Source organism: Oryctolagus cuniculus, chromosome 4 (assembly GCF_051225735.1).
Source record: "Oryctolagus cuniculus isolate XC-2025 breed Fujian yellow rabbit chromosome 4, ASM5122573v1, whole genome shotgun sequence".
NCBI classification, from domain to species: domain Eukaryota; kingdom Metazoa; phylum Chordata; class Mammalia; order Lagomorpha; family Leporidae; genus Oryctolagus; species Oryctolagus cuniculus.
Window position 1 is genome coordinate 147,624,986 of NC_142870.1, and position 22,519 is coordinate 147,647,504.

The 22,519-nt window shown below is 48.3% G+C and overlaps 1 protein-coding gene and 1 pseudogene across 1 annotated transcript in view; both read right to left on the reverse strand.

Annotated features, from left to right (window-relative positions):
• Nucleotides 1-4,965: 4,965 nt before the first annotated feature.
• Nucleotides 4,966-22,519, reverse strand: part of TF (transferrin) — a 28,812-nt gene continuing 11,258 nt past the window's right edge. Inside the window, 8 exon segments of the mRNA NM_001101694.1 lie at nt 4,966-5,170; nt 6,510-6,699; nt 8,259-8,443; nt 12,634-12,698; nt 15,165-15,294; nt 17,071-17,226; nt 18,545-18,577; nt 19,135-19,225. Of these exon segments, the coding sequence (NP_001095164.1) occupies nt 5,136-5,170; nt 6,510-6,699; nt 8,259-8,443; nt 12,634-12,698; nt 15,165-15,294; nt 17,071-17,226; nt 18,545-18,577; nt 19,135-19,225 (885 nt within the window). The 3' untranslated portion in view covers nt 4,966-5,135.
• On the reverse strand, nt 19,781-21,139 carry LOC138849456 (fatty acid CoA ligase Acsl3 pseudogene; annotated as a pseudogene).

The following is a 22,519-nucleotide window of genomic DNA, read 5'->3' on the forward strand; positions in this document are numbered from 1 at the left end:
TGAGTGGCCCCTGGAGTGTCCACCGAGGATTTCCAGTCGGACGCTGTGGCGAGGTGAGGCTTGTGAGGAGCTCAAGCATCCTGCGAGCATTCAGTCTGAATGGGATGTGACAGCGGGGTCTACCGCGCCCCGCTGGACTAAGTGAACGGACGCCGGGTCCATCGAGAGCTTAGCGCAAGGCGGCTGGAACCGACGCGAGCAGGAGAAAATGAGTTCCACCCGTGGTGGGTGCAGGAAACAATGTGTCCCCGCGCGGCCCGTGTAGGGTTGCAGATCCCATTTCCCCATTAACGAAAGCCATTGCAAAGGTGGACGCTCAGGGGGAACTCCAGCGGGCGTGGGCCGGGGGACGCACACCCTTCCCAGCCGGGTAGGTATTGTGGGACCTGGGCTCCCGGCTCTTCCAGGTTTGTCAAGACAAGTCATAAAGGCAGGTTATTTTATAGGAAAATTTCCACTTTAAAAAATGTGGTAGATAAGTGAAAACCCCAAAATGTGTGGCTCAAGTTAAAACACTTCTGCCAGCCCGAAGCCGCTGGCCGCCCGGAGGCTCCCATGTGCAGTCCATGTCTTGAAGCAGGTGGCATGGTTTTAAAATGTGCACGTGATTGAATGTAGGGGTGTGACTGAGTAACAACACGAGCCATCCACTGGCGCTGAAAGGTAGAAAAATATTACAGGGGATGGGGCCCGAGGCACTGTGGCGTAGGGGGTAAAGCTGCTGCTTGCGAATGCCTGCAACCCAAACGGGCAGGCTCTGGTTTGAGTTTCAGCTGCTCCACTTCGGATCCAGCTCCCTGCTAACGTGCCTGGGAGAAGCAGCAGAGGATGGCCCAGGTCCTTGAGCCCCTGCACCCACATGGCAGTCCCAGATGGAGTTCTAGGCTCCTGGCTTCAGGTTGGCCCAACCCCAGCCATTGCAGCTATTTGGGGAGTGAACCAGGGAATGAAAGATCTCACTCACTGTCTCTGTCACTCTTTCAAATAAATAAATCTTTAAAATGCCTGTTGCAATTCTACATTGACATACAGGGCTACATGCACCCTCAGACACACAGAGGCCAGGGACCAAGTCCTTATTACTAGTGTGGCAGGGAGTACCTGGGTGGAGACATTTTTGGTTGTGTGAGGAGTGAAAAACAGAGGTGTTAGGGTTGCTGCATGGAAAGTTCAAAGCATGATGTAGGTGCAGCCTGGAAAGCCAGACCACTGGGAAATGTCAACAATTTGGGCTGTTAAGTTTGGCCTTGTGATCCCTGGAAGCCGAATCCATCTACTACAAAATCTGTGAGAGATGGTTAGAATAGTCACTTAGCTAGGGATCACGGGAGATCAAACTGGAAAGGCAGCAGGACCTGAAAGGATTCTCTGTGCTTTGCTGAGGAGTGCAAGAAATTTACCCAGAATGCAACAAGACATTCCAGTTGGGGGTGGCGTGGATGATTAATTGGCAGATCTGCAGATAACCATGACCTGAGGGGATAAAAGACTATAGGTGGGTGTCTTGCTGCATTTAGACAAAAAGTGCTCAGGGTCTAATTCAGGGACAGAAGTAGATATGGAAAGGAGGGCATGAACTTGAGAGATATTTAGAAATTAAAATATATAGGATGTGATTGTAATCAAGGGCATAGCATTTAGGGCAAGAGAGGGACACGAGGAGAGAATGTGAAATGGTTGCTTGCTTGAGTTCAATTCTCAGAGGACTTTCCAGGAAAGCTTATCTTGCAGTGTTGCCCCTAGTGTGGGCCAGACCCCCAAACAAGGCAAGCTGCAAACCAGTCTGAGTTAAGAGTTTGTCTCTAAGGATGTTCAAGGAAAGCTTATCATGCAACATGGTATTCAGAAGGGGCCAGACCCCTGCAAATAAGAAAGCTGCAAGAAACCAGTCTGAGTCCTTCCGCACCCTGGGCACTTCCCTAATCCTTGCTGTGAAAGCCCTGGAAACCTGCTTCTCAGGGAGGTAGTTTCTTAGGGAGCTAAACCTTCCCACTGTCTCCTTCACAGTCACAAAGCCTTCCTCCGAGAAACTCCAGCTCAAGGCTGATGATCTGGCAACACCCCAAGTGGACAGACCCCTTGTGTCCACCAGCATGACTGGTTAACTTGACGTGGTAACCAGGAGAGTACCAAGGCTGCACCCCAGGCAGCTGGTATGGGAAACTGGGGATATGAAAGTGCCATTAAGTGGGAGAGGGGTAGGGACTGCAGACCTATTGGGAAAAAGTGGCCAGAATGAAAACTGTCTCCCTTTTCTATGTGTTGAAGTTCAGGTGCTTCTGGTTCATCTGAAAGCTTATTGAAGCAGGTCTTAGAGTAACCCAACACATGGTAGGTTTTCATTGGAGAGCCATGTGGAAACAGGAGATTGCAAAGTAATAGAGCCCATGAAGAGTGAGCAGAGAGGAAGTCATGGAGAAGCTTAAGAAGGAAGAGTCAAACACTGAGTGAGACAGACACGCCCTGGAAGTGATCAAGGATGTTCTGTAGCGGAGTGGCTCCTACGACCAGGCATTGAGTGAGTGAGGGCTGGTGTGCGGTCACGGAAGCAGGAAGGCAGTGATGGTGGGGGGTGAGGGTGATTTTCATTGTCAATGAGCACTTGCAGGTGCTAGGCAGCATTCCAAATATATGGACTGTATTTTTTTAAAACCCTCATATAACCCATTATTCCAAATTTGTAGAGGGGAAACTAAGATGGGTAACTTCCCCAAGGGTACATAATAAGGGACAGAGCTGGGATTTGATTGCAGGAGTTGGGCTCAGTACACTTAACTATATGCTTCAACACAATGGGATGCATTGTCCAGGCATTTTGTTGAGAGAGGTGGCAGGAGAGATACTCAGCTCAAGGAAGAATACTTAGCATGTAAGGTTTCAGTAAGCAAACATGCTGCTTTCTTTTAAATTGCTATTACCAATTAGCTGGCAATCTTGCTACCTTTTATGGTTTCTTTTTTCTTTCTATTGGCTTTGTCCACCACCCACCACCCACCCACCCACCCACACACACACACACACACCTTGCTCCTTTATAATCATTGAAACACCATTGCTTCTTTAGGAAAACCATTGTTTGCCTTCTGGCTTGAGCTATCCCTGCTGGGAACTGAGAAGGCATGGAAGGAGGAAGAGACAGACACGGGGAACCCCAGCCACAGATGTCTTCATTACGTAAGGACACCTAGTCAGAGCTGTGTGAATGAGAGGGCTCCTAGGCCACAGTGGTGAAGCTTGGGAGGGAAGAGAAAAGGGTTGAAGACACAGACATGCTATTCCCTTCAGGGATTCCTGGGACGATGCAGGCACGAGAACTGTATGCAGCTCCCACACTGAGGAGAGGGTGACACCACTTCCCCAGGGATGGAATCAGCAGCTTCCCTTGCTCCTGAATCTCCGTGACTCCCGGGCGGAACGCAGAGGAGGATATGCAGGTTCTGACGGCTCCTTGCTAAGAGGCCTTCTGCTGTGGAGTCAACCAAATGGCCGGGTCGCTTGCTGCTACCACTCAGGAGGGTCACACGTGGGTCACTCTGGGCTGTTCTGGGGATGGCTGCAGGTTGGGACAGTCCATAGAAGGGCAGGAGGGGGTCTTTTTCTGTTTAGGTATGGATGCTCCTAGAGCTGGAGATGCAAACATAGGCCCAGAGGGGATGGATTCAGTGAGTCCTGTCTAGCCTGTCTTCCTATTTCCCTTAAACCTTAAAACGCACAGCTTCATAATGCCGGAACTGCAAAATTCAGATGGCTTTACTCTCAGACATCTCCTTGGGAGTACTTAAGAAAAAAGTAATTTAGATAACATTTAAGAAACCAAGTGGAATATAAGGTGCAGATTTAAGAGGAATATTTTTTCCTCAGTCCTTCCAAGGCTTTTGCTCAGATACAACTGGCCTCTGAAGAGTTATCTGTACACACTTGTGGCCTTCTACACACACAAACGACAATAAAGATCCCAAATGAACAGGAGGTAGGAATCAGCAGAGTTCCAAGAAAAAGGGTGTGGCCTTGGACCAGATGCACAAAGCAGGCCTCAAGAAGGAAAGAACCAATTGTTCTAACAGTTGCCAGCTGAGTGGTGCCCTACAGGGACACTTCAAGGAAGGGGTGAACAGAAGACTGACTACTGTCTGTCCCACTGCTAACAATACGAGACGAGAGGTGAGCGCCTCCTTAGAGGAAGCTGGGTGGGAGGAGGACCCTGGGTGGCCACTACCATGGCAGCGGGCTCAAGGGATGAGTCTTAGCCAAAAGGCGTTCCAGTGTTTTACTTTCTCCAGTGGGTTAGATCCAGAACCTCAGCCAGGCCTTGTGGAAATCATTAAAAACATCACAATCAAGGTAAGCTTCTGTGGTCTGTTTCTGTACTCGCTGAAGTACTTGATCTTTGTAACTCACTGCCCCAGCCTCCTGGCTCCTTCCCCTGCAAGGCAGGCACACACGACCATGCCCTGTGTGAGTCTATCAGAATGACCACGCAGCCCTCAGCAGAGCTTCCCCCATGTGCTGTGCCCCAGAGGTACAGCCGAGTCCTCAGCTCAGAGGGCAGGGCTCAGTTGCACAGGGGTTGAGTCAGGCAGTAGCAGGAAATCCTTCTGATGGGTGGCCGGCTCCGTGGCTCACTAGGCTAATCCTCTGCCTGCGGCGCCGGCACTCCAGATTCTAGTCCCAGTTGGGGTGCCGAGTATGGACTAGTTGCTCCTCTTCCAGTCCAGCTCTCTGCTGTGGCCCAGGAAGGCAGTGGAGGATGGCCCAAGTGCTTGGGCCCTGCACCCGCATGGGAGACCAGGAAGAAGCACCTGGCTCCTGGCTTCGGATCGGCGCTGTGCCGGCTGTAGCTGTCATTTGGGGGGCTGAACCAACGGAAGGAAGACCTTTCTCTCTGTTTCTCTCTCTCACTGTCTAACTCTGCATGTCAAAAAAGAAAGAAAGAAAGAAATCCTTCAATGGAAAGAATGGAAGTTTCGAAATGTAAAATCTGTAATAGTTTTTATTCTGCATTCTACACACTTGGCAACACAGAACTGTAAAGACAGACATGATTGGCACAACACTCTCAAGCACAGCAGATCCAGAAGAAACTCCTGGGTCATCCAAGCTCCATCTCCAGCCGTGTGGCAGCTCTCTCGTGGATTTTAATGTTTGTGGAAAGTGCAGGCTTCCAGGAGTCCTGTGAGGGCAGAGCAGAGTTGGAGGCATTCAGAACCATCCTGTATGTGCTCATGAACTGTTGGCTGAATGAACAGTTACAGCACACAGGTCTCAGGCCCTGCCCTGCCCTTCCTCTGATGAGTGTACTGCACCAGTCTCCCAGGGCCCTTTCCCTTTGCTCAAGGAGAGCCCTGTGCCAAGGCTGTTGGGTGGTTTCCTGCCCTGCAGCATCCTCTCACCTTGTTTCTTCTGGGCCAGGCTCACACACCTCAATTTGTGTGGCTAAAGGAATATCTCCTCCTTGACCTCACCTCATCAAGCCAAATGAAAACTGACATAGCCCGGAACATGCCAGATTCTATGCAAGGGGCTGGAGGGGAGAGCAGAGAACAGCACAGCCCAGACAGTCTCCCCTTAGAGGGACACAAGGTAGGTGAATATTAACTTTGTTCCCACCACAGTGGGCCTCGACAAGCACACTGCTTGCACCGGAATTATGCACAGCCTTGCTCAGTCGGTGTCCCCAGGGCCTGGAAATCTGCATTCTAATAAGGTGAGCGACTCACCCACACCCTGTGGTTGAAGGGCAAGTGCCCTTCGCCTCATGCTGTTCTACATCTTCCAAATGCTCTCCAAGGATTCAGTCATGTCCACGGTAAGTAGGCTGCACAGCTGTTCTATTTCAATTCCGTTTCAATTCTTAGAAAGTGGTGTTGCAGATGAGTAGTACCCATGGCAGCTTGGTAGTAGCTATCAGCACTTAGCATTTCTGAAGCTGTCTAGGGCAGCATGCTCTGAGGCCTTTCTGCAGCCTGGAGATTCCCCGTGCTGACCAGTGTGGAACCACACGTGCTGCTGAACACTTCAAATGTGGCTTGGGGAGCTGGAGGCAGTAGCTCCATCTTCACTTAAATTTAAGTAGCCACATCTTTCTGGTGGCTGGTGTACTGTAATGTACTGTAATTTTCATAAGAAGTGCACCAAGAGCACTGAACATGTGGATGTAAGCCTCTTCATTTTCTCAGAAATACAAGGGTACTTATGAAAGTTCATAGAAAAGTGGGATTAAAAGATAAATGTGTTTTGATGCAAAAATCTGTGAGATCCATGCATGGTTTTTTTCATAATATGATTTTCCATGAATCCTTTGAAGAGCCCTAATATCCAAGAAGCTCACTTCCTTGGTGCCCTGAAGCTGTGTTCCCCTTGGTATTTTCCCACACAGGCTACCTGTCACACCTGCTGGCTTCTCCCTCTTTCGTCTTCTCCATGTGGTCACATCCTGAGGACCACAGTCTGATCTTCTGTCCCCACCACTATTTGCCCTACCACTCCCCCATGCTGTTCTTCCTACTCACGTGAGGTTGAGCATTTCCTCAGGTTACTGACAGCCTTAATATAATCTGCTCCCAGGTATTTTTCATATGTGTTTTTGCCCCGAAGGTCAACCAGGCATTTTGTGTCGTCCCTGAATAGAAGGTCCTTGGTTTTAGAATGGAACATGCAAAACTTGCTGGAGCAGTCAGCCACTGTATTTCCATACTCAACCTGTCAAATGGACAAAGTGTGTCAGGACCCATGGCCTTAAACAGCAGGAAACACAAGGATCCAAGGTGGCTGCAATCTCTGAACCAGCCCTGCGGAACAAGGGAGGCTACAGAGTGGGCCTCAGGAACTGTCCATCTCCCTCACTTGCCACTTAGCCCACGGGAGCCCGCTCCATGCTTCCATGATGCCCCCACATCCCTCATCCCACCTGCTGAGAAGCCCTTCCTGCCTTCTCTAACCTCTCTTGCCAACATCACTGCCCAGATCCCTTGGAGCTGCTTATAGGAAATGACAGGATATTAACAGGTCCCTTTAGTTGTTGAAAGTTATGTTTGATTGCATTTTGAGTCCTATCTTGGGCAAGCCACTTCTAAGGTTGTAAGCAAAATGATGACTGTAAAAAGCTTAGCATTCCAGGGTGGCCATAGGACCCAGCAGTTAGGATTCAGGGCTCATGTCTCCAGTCCTGATTTCACCCCCAATTCCAGCTTCCTGTGAGACAGTAGGTGAAGGCTCAAGTAATTGGGTATCTGGTGCCCCTATGGGAGAACCAAATTGAGTTCCTGGTTCCTGGCATTGGTCCGGCCCACCCCAGGCATTACAGGCATTTGGAGAGTGAACCAGCTGATGAGAGCTCTAGCTATCTCTCTCTCTCCACCTACCTCTCTGTGTCTCTCTAATAAAAACAAATGATATTTTTAAATAAAGTTTACCATTCCATATAGCACCTAGGAAATGTTCATTAAATGCTCATTATTGTCATTACGTGCCTGAAAAGGACTTCTAAAGACATGCTATTTTAATAAGAAAAAACAAATGGTGAATCACCAGGCAGGAAGCTATTCCTGAGAAAAAGTTGCTGTTTGTGTAGAGAGGGGCCTCTAACGTGAGACCATCCTGGCAGCCCCTCTCCCCGCGAGGCTGACTCTGAGCACCAGCTGAGGGAAGGAGCCCTGTGTTTTGCAGGGTGCCCAGTCTCCCTAGGCACAAGAACCAGAAGCCCGCTGTTCATGACCTGTATCAAAGAATGCTGGGAACCAGAATCCATCTTCCTCATTTTCAGAAAAAAGTGGGAGAGATGAGGGCACTCCTGAGCGCGGCAGGAGAGCAAGCCGGCATATTCCTGGTCCTGCGAGTGTGTGGATTAGAAAAGAACTTAGCTCCGGTGACCCTGGGCTAGAGGCAGAGCCAGGCCTGAGAGCACCACTTGCATGACACAACTAGTGTGCACGTCTGTGAACACGGCATTTTCCCAAGTCCTTTGGGTGCCTTACTTCACCCAGTCTGCATATTAATTCAGAAGTGGATAAAAATGTTATTAATCTTATTGTATAGATGAAGAAACTGAGGCATAGAGAGATTAAATCATACACCCTGGATGGTACAGCTAGGAAGCTGCTGAGCTGAGCTTTGAACCCAGACACTATGATCTACAACCCACGGCTTCCCCATTTTAGTTTCCAGGAAGAGAATGCTGGAGTCAGCATTTGCTGTGAGCTCCCACGAGTAACCTACAGCTCTCTAGAAAGAAAGGGTGGGAGGCGCTGGCAGGCCCATACCTGCAGGTCAAGCAGTTTCTGCTTAACACAAGCTGCCTTATCTTTCCTCGAGACCACGGCATGATTTGGAGCTTTGGCAAGATGGCAGTTGTGAGCCTCAGAGACAGGCTTCCTGGTACCATCAAGGCACAGCAACTCAAAGTCTTCTTCCTTCAGATCCTTAGCCCATGGTTCAGAGTTCCGTCCTGGGGAGAGAAAGAAGGTGGATCTTTCTTGATGGTCTTGGGCAGCCTGCCCTCACTGGCTCTTGTGTTACCCGCTGGGATGTAGAGGACCTGAGCCCTCTGACAAGCACAAGTGTTTACACTGTGGCTGAAGACACCCATGTGTGTCTACACAGCAATTACTAGTCCCCTCCCAACATTCCTGACCAAGCCAGGTGAGAGTGACCGACATTAGTGGAAGTTGTTCAAAAGAATTTTCATTTCAGCTGAAGTCCAAAGCCTTTGGCTCTTCTTGCTCCAGCGTGAGAAGAACGCGGCCCGCTAAGCCAGGTTGATGGCTCTGTGTGCTCTAACAAGGCATCTCCAAACCAGAGAGCTTTCTCTTGGAGGGCCCTTCTGCAATCTGCAACAGCGTTTGAGATCTGAGTCCCTTCTACCAGCTTTAAGTGAAAATGTGCACATTTGTGTGGTACAGGTCCAAATCCTATCCAGGCCTCTCGCTTCATCTTTTCTTTTTCTTTTTTCTTTTTTCTTTTTTTTTTTTTTTTTTTTTTTTGACAGGCAGAGTGGACAGTGAGAGAGAGAGAGACAGAGAGAAAGGTCTTCCTTTGCCATTGGTTCACCCTCCAATGGCCGCCGCAGCCAGTGCACTGCGGCCGGTGCACCGCGCTGATCCGATGGCAGGAGCCAGGTACTTATCCTGGTCTCCCGTGGGGTGCAGGGCCCAAGTACTTTTGCCATCCTCCACTGCACTCCCTGGCCACAGCAGAGAGCTGGCCTGGAAGAGGGGCAACCGGGACAGAATCCAGCGCCCCAACCGGGACTAGAACCCGGTGTGCCAGCGCCACAAGGCGGAGGATTAGCCTAGTGAGCCGTGGCGCCGGCCTGCTTCATCTTTTCTATGTTGGTTGCAAAACAACAACAAAAAACTCACCCATTCACAAGGTTTCAGCCCCTTCCTTCTGTGTAATGCCAACTTTTTTTCTCTCCCATAATGCAAGACTGCAACCTTGTTTTAAAAATTCATTAATTTTTCATTCAATTTTCTTAAGTCGAATAAGCAATTTATGAGCTCACGTTCATAAATTTTTGATTATAAAATGAAAATGCTCCTTTCCTACACCCCCAAATCCCACTCTGCTCTGTAGCTCTCCCACTCTGCTCTGCAGTACTAGTCCTTGCTATCACTGTGGCATGTCACCAGCCACGCTTTGTTGTAAGCAGTTACCCAAAATGTGTCTTCATGGATGTTGTGTGTTTGAGATTTTTTTTTAGTGTCTGCAGCTACTTACCCACTACCATTGTCTTTTGTTCTTTGTCAGGACGTGTAAATCAAGTCCATTCTTTTTAATTACTGTATTGATCCAATAGTGTGGCTACATAGAGTATTTTTTAAGCCAGTCCTCCATTAATGGGCATGGAGGGGGTTATAACATTTTTCCACTACAATAGGATTAAAGTGAGTATTACTGCAAATGACCATGTCTAAGTAGAAGCGGAGCAGTTAGTTAAAAGGATGTGTGCATTTTGTCGTGTTAATGCACATAGGAAGAGCCAACTGCCTGCTCCTCTCTATGCCAAGGACCATGATCGTCAATCACCTTACCATTTCTTCTTCCCTGTGCTGGCTCTCAAGCCTGCACCTTCCAAATGGAATCAATTATCTTTCTTTCCTAACCCACTAACTCTTTGGTCATTTCAGCACTTACTGTACAACACACTAGTTTTTAGCCCTCTGCAAGGCACAGTCATACTGGAAGGAGAAACAATACAGGAACCAAAAGCAAAAACGCAGGGCAGAGACATTTTGTGTTTCGTGGAACACTCTAAGTGCTGTACGAGCTCAGAACCAGGGCCCTGAGCGCAGGCTGGAGCACAGCCTAGGGCAGAGAGCCTGATGATGACTCACAGCCATTGCGGTAAAGGCCTGAAGTAGGAGCAATGAGTGAGGTGCCCAGGTAGAAGGAAAAGTGGGTCTATGAGGACTCAGGAATGGAAGTCAATATTAATGAAAGAGCCAGGACCTGTGCGTGGAAATGAAGAAAAACTAGATGGCAAGTGTTTCAGTATGGGCTTGGAGGGTAGCAGTAGGCATCTATAAAGGCATGGCTTTTCCCATGAAGGTAATGCATGTTCACTGATGGGAATTCATAAAATGCTACAGAGGCACTTCAGAAAGTTCATGGAAAATGGAATTAAGAGATAGTTTATTTGTTGGGAAAAAATTGAAATCCATGCATAGTTTTTTTCCTATTAAGCATTTTTCATGAGCTTTTTGAAGAATCCTAGTATGCATAAATTTCAAAGTTTTTTGTACCAAAATAAAATGATCTTTTTTTTTATTTTTTTATTTTTTTGACAGGCAGAGTGGACAGTGAGAGAGAGAGAGAGAGAGAAAGGTCTTCCTTTGCCGTTGGTTCACCCTCCAATGGCCGCCGCGGCCGGCGCGCTGCGGCCGGCGCACCGCGCTGATCCGATGGCAGGAGCCAGGAGCCAGGTGCTTTTCCTGGTCTCCCATGGGGTGCAGGGCCCAAGCACCTGGGCCATCCTCCACTGCACTCCCTGGCCACAGCAGAGGGCTGGCCTGGAAGAGGGGCAACCGGGACAGAATCCGGCGCCCCGACCGGGACTAGAACCTGGTGTGCCGGCGCCACTAGGCGGAGGATTAGCCTAGTGAGCCGCGGCGCCGGCCGAATAAAATGATCTTTTGAGTCCATTTTCTATGAACTTCTTGAAATACTCTCAGGCATATTATCAGGAAAATTTTGAAATGTAATTTCGCAGCCTATAGCTTCAAAATTGGTAAGTTTCTTCCATCTTTTTACTATACACATATATTACACACGTGCACACACATAATCACATAATCCAGAACAAAGTGTCTGTGTGCTTCTGCATCTTGCTGTTTCTATACCACAACAAGCCATAAGATAAACTCTGAGCAACTACTATGCTATATACTGGGTGCTGGGAATAGAAGAGGAGGAAAACAGCTCCCAATGTATCTGGATCCTGAGTATATGACAGACTGTGGCGCATGCAGTAGGAACAGCAGTGTGGGCGGAGCAGTCTTTCTACAGGATGAGGTGTGCTATCTGAGGAGGCTTCATACAGGGTTGGTGCTGAGGTAGGTCCTTCTGGCCGACTTGGCCAGAAGAAAATGGGAGGTTGGGAGGGGCTTGAATGGCCAGGACAGAGAGCAGGCGGGAAGTAATTCACAGCCTGGACTCGAGTGAGTTCTACTCACACTCAGTGACACTGGAGGGGTCAGGTGTGCAGTGCTCATTCTTAGCAAAGTTTGTTTTATTTTGTCGTCATCGTTTTTTAATGTCACGGCCATCCAGTTTCTCACCCACAAGTTAACACTCATTGATGAATCTTGCCTGAATGAATCATCAGTATATTGATTGTCAAATGACAGCGTTCTAACTTTGTCACTCCTCTACATTCATTAGTTGGCATTCTATGATAAGAAAAAGCTTTGCCTTCATTTGTCTCATCAGTATTGCCTGGGGGATTCTTGTTTTATTCCATGGGCTATTATACTTTCCTGCTCTCACTATTTGTGTCAATGTCCAGAATCCCCGTAGCTGGCAGTGGGAGGTCCCTCAGATTGGCTCTTGCGTGACCTGACACACGTGGACTCTTGGAGCCCTTTAGTGTGATGCTCTGGGCTCACCATGCAGTTCTCCTGCCCAGCACTGGAGTCACCTATTTCTTTATTTATTTATTTTTGACAGTAGGCAATATGTTGGTGCTCAATCCCATTGGTGTGCCATTGCCTCTTGGCCTTTTCAGTGGGCAGAGCCAGGAAATAGAGGAGGTGGCTACAAAGGACATTACTGGGCTGACTGAGAATGTGGTCCATAGACATGCTGAATGTCACATCCACAGAATGTGAGATTTCCTGGCCTCAGTAATTGTACCATAGGTATGGAAGAGAATGCCTCGTTCTTGGGAAATGGGCCTGGAGGTATCTGGGGGAAGAAAGGGAAGCAGAGCTGCAGCTGTGAGGGTGTTTGTGGGAGAGGATCCAGAGCCATTGGGAACCCAGTGGTCCTGATCACTCTGGCTACTCAGGTGAACACTTTCCACTGAACAGACAGGTTGGAGGCTGACAGTGTCTGTATCACTCCAATGGAGGCAACCCTGAACGCAAGTGCATCCTCGTGGCCCGCATGTTACGGGGACAGGGCAGCATGTGTACCTACCACCAGTGTTCTGCAGCACAGTTTGGGACTTCACAAAAGCCACGTCTCCCTTCTCCACCAGACACCTGCAGGCACCCCATGGGAGAGAGAAGAGAGGAGGTCAGAGTGACACATCTGTCACTGAGGGGCCACCTTACAGACCCAGGCTGGCCCCCTGATGTAAGCATTACAACTTCCCTCCTATCCCTAAGCAGGGTGAAGGAGAAGGAGCAAACACGCTCCAAATGGCTACCCAGGTATACAGTCTTGGCTCCACATAACACATCATAATTCTGGCACAGCTTCTGTGATCCTATGGCTTTCCTACTATCAACATGGACACCAGAGGTCAATTTACCACTGAGGTCATGCCTCCCCTAGCAAAAGAAGTGTGAACAAAAGCACTTAATTCCTGCAGGTTCTTTTAAGATGCAAATATCTCCACACTTGTGAAAGAGTAAAAAACTCCCTCACAGATTTCAATTTGTGATATGCGCAAAAGAATTTTAACATTCACAAAGCATTTGTTTTGCTTTGAGACCTGCAGAGCGTTGGGCAAAACCTGTATACAGGCACTTGGTTCCATGAACTCCCAGTCCACGTATTTAAGAGTTTAAGGGTGTGGCATGTAAGGGTGTGGTATTGATGATTGTAGACACAGCACTGAGCCATTACAAGTGCCAAGAAAATTTCAGGAGAGAAAGAATGCCACAGTAACCTTGTTTAGGATGATTCTAATGTTAACTATTACTGAATTCCAGTCCTGTAAAAATGTGTACCACACTAGTATAGGCTTCAGATTCTACACATGGCCCCACTAATGACCCGGGTGAATCAGACTCTATTGCTACAAGCCCAGCTTAACTCGCTCATTTCAAGGAAAAGGACTTGGGGCCGGCGCTGTGGCATAGTGGGTAAAGCTGCTGCCTGCAGTGCCAGCATCCCATATAGGTCCCAGCTGCTCTACTTCCCATCCAGCTCTCTGCTCTGGCCTGGGAAAGCAGAAGATGGCCCAAGTCCTTGGGCTCCTTCACCCACATTGGAGACCTGGAAGAAGCTCCTGGCTGCTGGCTCTGGATCGGCACAGCTCCGGCCATTGCAGCCATCTGAGGAGTGAACCAGCAGATGGAAGAACTCTCTCTTTCTGCCTCTCCTTCTCTCTCTGTGTAACTCTGCCTTTCAAATAAATAGATAAATCTTAAAAACAAAAAATAAAAGGAAAAAGACTTGCCCCCTCCTGCAGCTGTAATAGTTTCTTTTTTTCTTTTAATTTATTTGACAGATACATTTACACAGTGAAAGACAGAGACAGAGAGAAAGGTCTTCCTTCCATTGGTTCACCCCCCAAATGGCCGCTACGGTCGGAGCTATGCCGATCCGAAGCCAGGAGCCAGGTGCTGCCTCCTGGTCTCCCATGCAGGTGCAGGGGCCCAAGGACTTGGGTCATCCTCCACTACCCACCTGGGCCACAGCAGAGAGCTGGACTGGAAGAGGAGCAACTGGGACTAGAACCTGGCGCCCATATGGGATGCCAGCGCTGCAGGTGGAAGATTAACCAAGTGAGCCACAGCACCGGCCCCAGCTGTAATAGTTTCAACCATAGCTAGCCAAAGAGGTGGGTTCCCTGTTCTGCCCTATAATTTCTTCTAAGCTTCAGGTCTAACATGTGACTACCAGATAAAGGTCAAAAAGGAACAGCATTTTAAGTCCTCCCCCCACCCCCCAAACTCTTAAATCCCTGTGTAAAGCTGGGAACGTGCGGTGTGTAAATCGTAACTACTCTCACACAGCTGTTCTAACTGGAAAATACAGACGCGTTTGGATTTCCACTCACTATTGGAAGTTGGGGGGCAGTTCAGGGACTCGTGGACTACCAGGTAACAGAAGGTCAGAAGCAGAACAGGTAGTTGGTAAGTAGCAAGGCACTAAGGCACACAGGTGCCTGAGAATTAGACACACTATGAAGTCCCATGAGGTTTGGAATTTAGAAATTGTGCACTCCACTATTCTCGGTTTCCAGATGAGTATGGTTCCCAGTTACCCAGAGGGATCCGGAGGAGGCTGAGCCAAACTCCCATCTCGGAGTTGATTCAACTGTACTAGCGTTCCATTGCCTCGGCACTTGGACCTTTGGGGCTGGATGGTTCTTTGTTGTACCATGCTTTCCTTTGCACTGTAGGATATTTAACTGCTTCTAGCCATCAGATGCTAGTAGCACCTGCCCCTTGCCCCCAACACCATCTCAGTCAAAAACATCTCTAGACATTGCCAAATGTCCCCCAGAGGGCAAGCTGCCCCCACGGGAGAGGTATACAAGTGATGAGCCATCCATCAGTCTCTGCAGCCTGTGACAGCCAAATGTGGCAGCTGGTGCCTGGGGGAGCCTGAGTGCTGCTTCACACACAGCTCTGCATTTGACTGCAAAATCTCCCACCCTCATAGATACATGCAGCACTAATAGAGTAAAAACATACAGACCTCCCCTTAGCTCCTGAAAAGAATCAGCCATGGCTGGAATCATATGTTATTTGTGTCAGGGCCAGAACACTCACCTGAAAGCCCCCGTGTAGCCATAGTATCCCTCTCTGTTGTTGGGAGCACACACACTTGGGCCGACACACAGCTCACAGAGACTGGAATTCTTCTGAGAGCCAGGTGCACAGCCTTGACGGAAAAACTCATCTGCACAGAAGGACAAGAGGGAGTCAGCTCTTCCCGAGCCAATTACATTGCACACAAAGGCTACGAAGCCTGTGAGAGGGAGAACCCATTCATTCATTCATTTTGTGACCTGCCACTGCCAACTCAGCATCTGCCAGGCTGCAGGCTTTAAAAGGGAAACCCATTGAGGCTGAAAAAAGAGTTGGTGACCATTGCAACTCAGGGCAGAGGGATTCCTTTGAGCACCATGCGGGTGTCAACACTCACCTAAAGAAAAAATGGAGATGATATGGAAAGAGACACAGAGGAATGGAGAGCAGGAACCTCATTTCTTGAGCTTGTCTCCCCGTTGTCAGATACCCCCTCCCCTGCCTCTTTCATATCTCCAAGCTCAAGAAAGGGAATCTCCAGTGGCTCTCCCAGGGCTGTAAAGGTGCCAGGAGGCTCAGGTGTGCAGAGGTAGGGCCTTTATCACTGGGCATCTTCAACTTTCTGGAGGCTGCCCCAGCTGCACTGTGCTTCATGTCAGACAGGTGTCACAGAGAGCCCTGGGGTGCTTCCATCCCCATTCACACAGGGTTCGCTGGGACTGCAAGCAGATTTAGAAGCCTCTCCTTTTTTTATGGAGTGGCCCAAATTTGGAGGTGGCAGGGAGGAAGCACTCAGGACACTAAGGTAAAGCAGAACCATGGCAGCCATGGCAGCTGGCGCTGTGGCATAGTGGGCTAAGCCTCCACCTGTGGCGCTGGCATCCCAAATGGCACCTGTTTGTGTCCAGCTGCTCCTCTTCTAATCCAACTCTCTGCTTATGGCCTGGAAAAGCAGTGGGAGATGGCCCAAGTCCTTGGGCCCCTGCACCCATGTGGGAGACAAGGAGAAAGCTCCTGGCTTCTGGCTTCGGATTGGCCCAGCTCTGGCTTTTGCAGCCATTTGGGGAGTGAACCAGCAGATGGAAGACCTTTCTCTCTGTATCTCCCCATCTCTGTCTGTAGCTCTGCCTCTCAAATAACTAAATAAAAATCTTTAAAACAAATCAGAACCACTGGGAAACATTTGCCTTTGGGGATCTGAAGAAGTGTAAGGAGAACACAGGGAATAAACTGACTCCTACCCTCTTAAAGGATCCCGGGAGCTGGGCAGTGACTGGGTGAGACTCTCACAAAGAAAGATCACCCATGCTTACACAGCTGACAAAAGCCCTGTGGCAGGCATTGCTGGCTGTCTACCCCACATCCATTTGTTCCTTAGTAACAAAGATCTAGTTTTTCTTGGCTGTGAACATGCCCAAATGAATGAGTACACTCTGTTACAGCTAAGTGTGGCGATGGGAGAAGCCAGCGGAAGTCACCGGCCAGACCTCCTTTAATAAGTTGACATTTGCTCCAACCCTTTGGTGCGTGGGGCTTCCTGGATCATGGATGCGAGGGCAGCCATGGATGTCCTTGAGGAAGGAAGCACCCTGCTGAGAATGGTGGAGAAGAAAGGGGGAAGGAGCCTGACTTCTCATGGCCATAGCAGCCACAGGCTGCTCACCTCCACTCTTTCTCATCAGGGAGAAAATTAGCTGTAGATTCACTTACACAAACCATCATGTGCAACCACGAAGAACCACCCTGACTGAACAACTTTCTCTGGCCCTCCCAGTCCATTTTGGTATCTCCTTGAGGTTCACTTGAAGCAAGCCTGACTTCCACAGAGTCTCAGCTCACAGTACCCCAGCCCGCTGGCTCCCGCGCAGCACTCGGCTCTTGCCATGGCCCACGCCAGCCACGCTGCTTCTTCCCAGGACGCACTCACCAAACCTGCAGTGGTTGATCCTGTTGTACAGGAGGCCCATGGGGATGTTCCAGCCAGCCGTTCTGTCCACCGCTGTGTGGCAGGACTTCTTGCCTTCCAGGTTGTTCCAGTTTATGTCAGGATTTGACTTCTTCACCACTGCCACAGAAAGATACCCTGCAGGAAAGACACCAGCAAAGGAAGCCTCTGAAGTGTATGCCTCCAGGAAAGCCGCATCTCCCAGGGAAATAGACATCTGGAGTAGCGCACTGTGTCTTGAGCAGATCTCTCCAGTAACAGTCGGAGGTAAAGTACAAGGCAGTGTGACAGGAGGAACGCATTTGAACTTGAAAAACAAAATACTCATAATATGTTATCTTTAGAGTAAGGGCTTGGATATAGGCATCCATGAAGGCTTAAAGTTACTGAAGTTAAAACCCAGCAAATCACCTTGCAGTGCGTTATATGGGAGGAATGGATACTAAGCATCTAATGCAACTGCAGCATTTTATAAATTAACTTGCACTTCGATACAATAAATCATAGGGGATAATCAGCACAGACATTTTCTGATAAGGTGAATATAATTTTATACACAAGCAAAATGGAAAAATATCAAAATTAAGTCAGCTGTCATTTTTCACAGCAAACACGTGCTGGTCCTTAAAACGGGAGCAGAACATCCAACCTATGCTTCCAGTGTTCTAATTTAATCAACTTAGAACAGTGTTTCCAACAGAAAATAGAATTCTTATTATCCATGGAGTAAGAGTGGTTCTTTATCTGCTGAAGAGCTTTGCTCCTCAGGTGATGTCCTGGGAGAGGCTGGGAGGGTGTAACTGGTAGAAGTGACAAGGACAGACTTGCATACTGCTGGCCATCTGCAGTAGGGGCACAGAGGCCCTGAGACCCAGTGCTCCTTGGTGCAAGACTTCCTAACTTGATCCAACCCCATCTTTCTAAAATCCACCCCTAACCAGACCTCCTGGTGAGAGCAAGGTTGGTTTGAAGACCTAGGCCCATCCCTGTCAGGGTGGTTGGGTGATTCCATGCTCCCAGATACTTGTCTTTGTGAGGTTCACTACTCGGCCCTGCAAGGAACAAGCATGTAGGTTGCCTGGCTGGTGTTGACTTATCTAAAACTGCACAAGCCTAGGTAATGCAAGGTGGTAGGGAACAAAGGGAAGAGCCTGGGTTTACATCTAGATGCATGGAGTCCTGGACAACGCATAAATTCCCTGAGCCCTAGGGTTCTCTTACACATCCTTAGAGGATGCCAATACCTACTGAACGTGATTTAGTGAGAAATCCTGTCCCAGTAAGTACACAGGAAGCCCCACCATCTTCATCAGTTACCAGCCTTCCATGATTCTGTTGCACTCTAAAAACTGGTTTCTGCCAGGGCCTTGTGATTTGAACATTAAACTTAGCAAACCACTTCCCAAAGCAATGGGAATTTACCTTTTAACTCCCAAGGTTACCAATTCCAACTCACCTTCCTCCGGTGCTTTCTTGCAATCAGTGCTTTCTGGAAAAAGAAAATGCAGACAGCGTTCAACAGTTACTTAGAGATTAGAGAGACTAGCCTTTCTCATGCTGCAACCAGGAACAAAGAGTCAGGCAAGGCTACACATGTCACCGATTCTCAACAAGCAGGCAGCTCCATCTCAGCTCTGGAACGGACCCACAAACTGCCAACAGGTTTCCTGCTCTGTCTGCACTGAGCCCGCAGGGTGGTGGTGGCCAACTATACTGAAACCCCTGCAACAGGGCAGGGGCAAAGCGTGCATCTGGAAACTGCCAGAGAGCCCAGCTGTCCTCTGCAGCAGGGTTACTTTTGTGGGAACTTCACAGCACAGAGCCCCCCGTTCCCCAGTGCTGCAAGGGGGTTAAGTGCCATTCCCTTACGATGACTGTGGGGCTGCTCCGGGAGGGAGCCCAGAGTCTGGGAAGCAGTTGGCGCTCTGCCAGGAGAGCCTCACAGCAGTTATGGCAGGGTCAGGCTGTGATTTCCCCGTCTCCTCTTCCCCTGACTCAGAGGGAAGAAATACAGAGAAGTGCCCTCTCCCCCTCCACCCCATTTACCATAGTTCTCTGCCAGGACAGGCACCAGACCACACTGGCCCGCTATGTAGACATATCCTCCGTCCAAGCTCATGGCGTCAGCTTCTCCATTCTGTAAGCAAAGACACAGTCACTCACGGCTGATAGAACGAGGGATGTCCTGGGCCCTCACAGCTCCTTCCTTGAAGGACCTGCCCATGACCCAGCTCATGACTCCCCAGAAGAGCGGCCAGGCCCACCAACCATAGGAAGTAAAATGCATTCTCCTCTTCATCCAAGCAGCATGATAAATTCCAGATGCCTTGCTGAGTTGGTTCAAGAGCAAAGCCCCACATTCAGTCCCCTGGGCTTCTCATAGGACACAGTGTCTTGGAGACAGTCCTAGGACACCTCTCTTGCACCAGGGATTCTCATTTGTGAGGCCAATGAAGGGAGCCATGGACTTAGTAGCCCAGTCTGTGGGATAGCGCCTCTCCTCGACTCGGCTTTGTTGGCTGGCTGCCCGGTGCAGACAAGGTGTTTAGTGAATGAGTCAAGTCTCCTCAGATGACTTAATACAAAGCTAATAAGTATGGAATGTCAGAGATGCTTAGATTCAACAAAAAATGGGAAGACAACCCTGCAGTCTGGCAATATACTTCCTAAGGATATGCCATAGAGGAATAACGAGATGGGTGGACAAAAAGAATAAATGCGACTTGTAAAAGTGAAAAAGGGGAACCAAAAGAGATTCGAAATATTTCCCTATTTGACCTGCACACAGGGTGGTAGGCTGATGCTCAACAGGGAGACCCCAGTTCTTTCATACATTTTCAACCAGTGCCAGCCTGGCGATGGGTCCTCAGCTCTTTACATTTCTGGGCCCGTGGGTCAGGGCTCCAATGAATCTTTAATGGGATTTGAAACTTTTCCAGACTTGATGATATGACAGCACCTAAGTACACCAAGAGCCCCGTTTTCTATTTCATAACTGTTAGTTCCTCTCGAGTTCCTTGAATTCCTTTCTTCAGAGGTAGTTCTGTTGGTTTCTTTTGATCTGGCACAAGAGTTCCAATGGCACAAGACTGGTTCCCATTTGCATAAGCACAGAAGCCATCCAGGAGTAGGAGCACCTTCAAAGCTGCTCCCCTTTGCCAAGAGAAACACACTCTGCCCAGACTTTTACAAGGTCCTTTTTAAGCTCAACTCAATGATTTTTAAACAACCATCAACCTCTCTAGTGTCTCCAATACAGAGCCACTTCTGTCCATTTTACTCTTCAAGGAAATCAGCTTTGCTTTTTGCTTAATTTTTGTAGTATCTCATTGTCACATTTTGGTCACCAGTAGGAACTTTGCCTACTAGAGTTTCCAGCTCTTTCCCAGGTCTTTATTTCACAGAGAACTAGCGGGGCTCCCACTTTTGCCAGTATTGTGGCTCCAGCAGATTCAGTGAGTCCCTAACCCTGACAAGTGAGCTAGCAAAAACAGGTCTTCATGAGTTGCTGTGTTGTGTAGGTGCAGAAAGTGGAGTATCTCCACCGAATAGAAGCTAGATTGTTCTACCTAGCAAGCGTCGAGATTTCCAGAAAATTAAAGCTGTCACATGGCATTAGTAAAGATTTCCAGAAAAGCAAAGCTGATACTATGCCCTTTTGAAATAGTTTCATTTTATAATTATAGTTCAGAAATGCATTTAAAATTACTACTCTCATGTACTTTACTTGTGGCATTTGTGCAGATCTGGTTCATGATTTCCAGAACACTACCATCAGTGTTGGATGAAACCAGGATGAAGCTTTGACTTCCTTTTTTCTTTTCTTCATTTTTAAAGACTGAACCATTATAGTCTGTGGTGAAGAGTTGCCATTGAGGCACCTGTGAGACAGGCAAGGTCAGCACTGGATTCCAGAACACATACCAAAGGCAAATACCCAGTGTGGTCAGCTTCCTCTTACAGTCCTGGAATCCTTCCACCACCCCAGCAATGCCTAATCATGCTACCAGGTGAGACCCTGAAGTCCTGTGCATCCACTTGTGCACTTCATCATGCACCATCTGAGGACACTGGCTCTGAGGTCTGCTTCCCATGTCCATCTGTGCTTTCACTGCAGCAGGAGGTGCACCTGTAACACCTTTGGGGACCTTGGACAGATCAGTGGCTTCCCATTGCCGGTAATGATGTATCCCAGGGTTGGGACCAAAAAAACTAAACCCTCCAACTTTGTTTGCAAGAGTTCTTTACTAGCAAATATGTTGGTCGCTTCTACTTCATTTAATCAGTGAACAATTGCTTGGCACCCCAGAGTAGCATAAAAGGTAACATGCTGAATATTATGCATAAGTCACGACCATGCCTCAACCATCCATTTGGTCCTGATCTCACAGAACATGGAAGTGCTGTTCTTTGGTTTCTGACCCAACATCTGTAAACCATTTCCAAAATTCAGTCTTTGAATGACATCTTCATAGGAGAGCAAATTATAGTGTCAACAAATATCTTCAAAAACATGCTTCCACTTGGTTATCCTTTATCTTCCTCATTTAAGGTTCCAGCGCTGAGGCCGGTGTTGTGACATAGCTGGTAGAGCTGCTGCCTACAGCACCAGCATCCCATATGGGTGCTGGATAGGTCCTGGCTGCTCCACTTCCCACCCAGCTCCCTGCTAATGTATCTAGGAAAGCAGCAGAAGATGGCCCAAGAACTTGGGCTCCTGCACCCACTTGGGAGACCCAGCAGAAGCTCCTGGCTCCCTGGCTTCAGATAAGCTCAGCTCTGGCTGTTGGGGTCATCTGGAGGATGAACCAGTGGATGGAAGATTCATATTCTCTCTCTCTCTCTCTCTGTAATTTTGCCTTCCAAATAAATAAATAAATCTCTTTAAAAAAAGATTCCTGTGCTCTCAAGAGTCTCTCATCCTTAAATTTGTGAGGGTTTTGTTTGCATACATAAAAGCTTTAATGGGTAACAACCAGCGTATAATGCTGAAGTCAAATCACCCAAACTGTTAACAACTCTGTATGTGGACTCAGGTTTTGAATCTGCAGCCTTTGCTTTCATTTTGTATGATTTTTCTCATCTTGGTTCAGGCCAAAAAAACGGAATGAGCAATCAAATAGTATAAAGTGATATTAATTATGAAACATACAAAATACAGAAGAATGGGGTTGATGGTCTATTTTCACTTCAGAGGAGATGGCTTTGAAGCTACATGGTTATCTACAAGTGCTCAGAAAGTAGAATGAACAGATTTCAGCAAGAATCAGTTGATAATGGCAGGAGGTCTGAGTGTCTTTGTTTTAATAATTCACTAGTTTATTCTAAAGGATCCAATAAAGAATAACCAAATGGAGAAAATGCATAGAGCAAGGAATGGGTGCATCTGGAGGCATGGAGCTTGGAGTTTTATGCCCTGTCCAGGCATGCT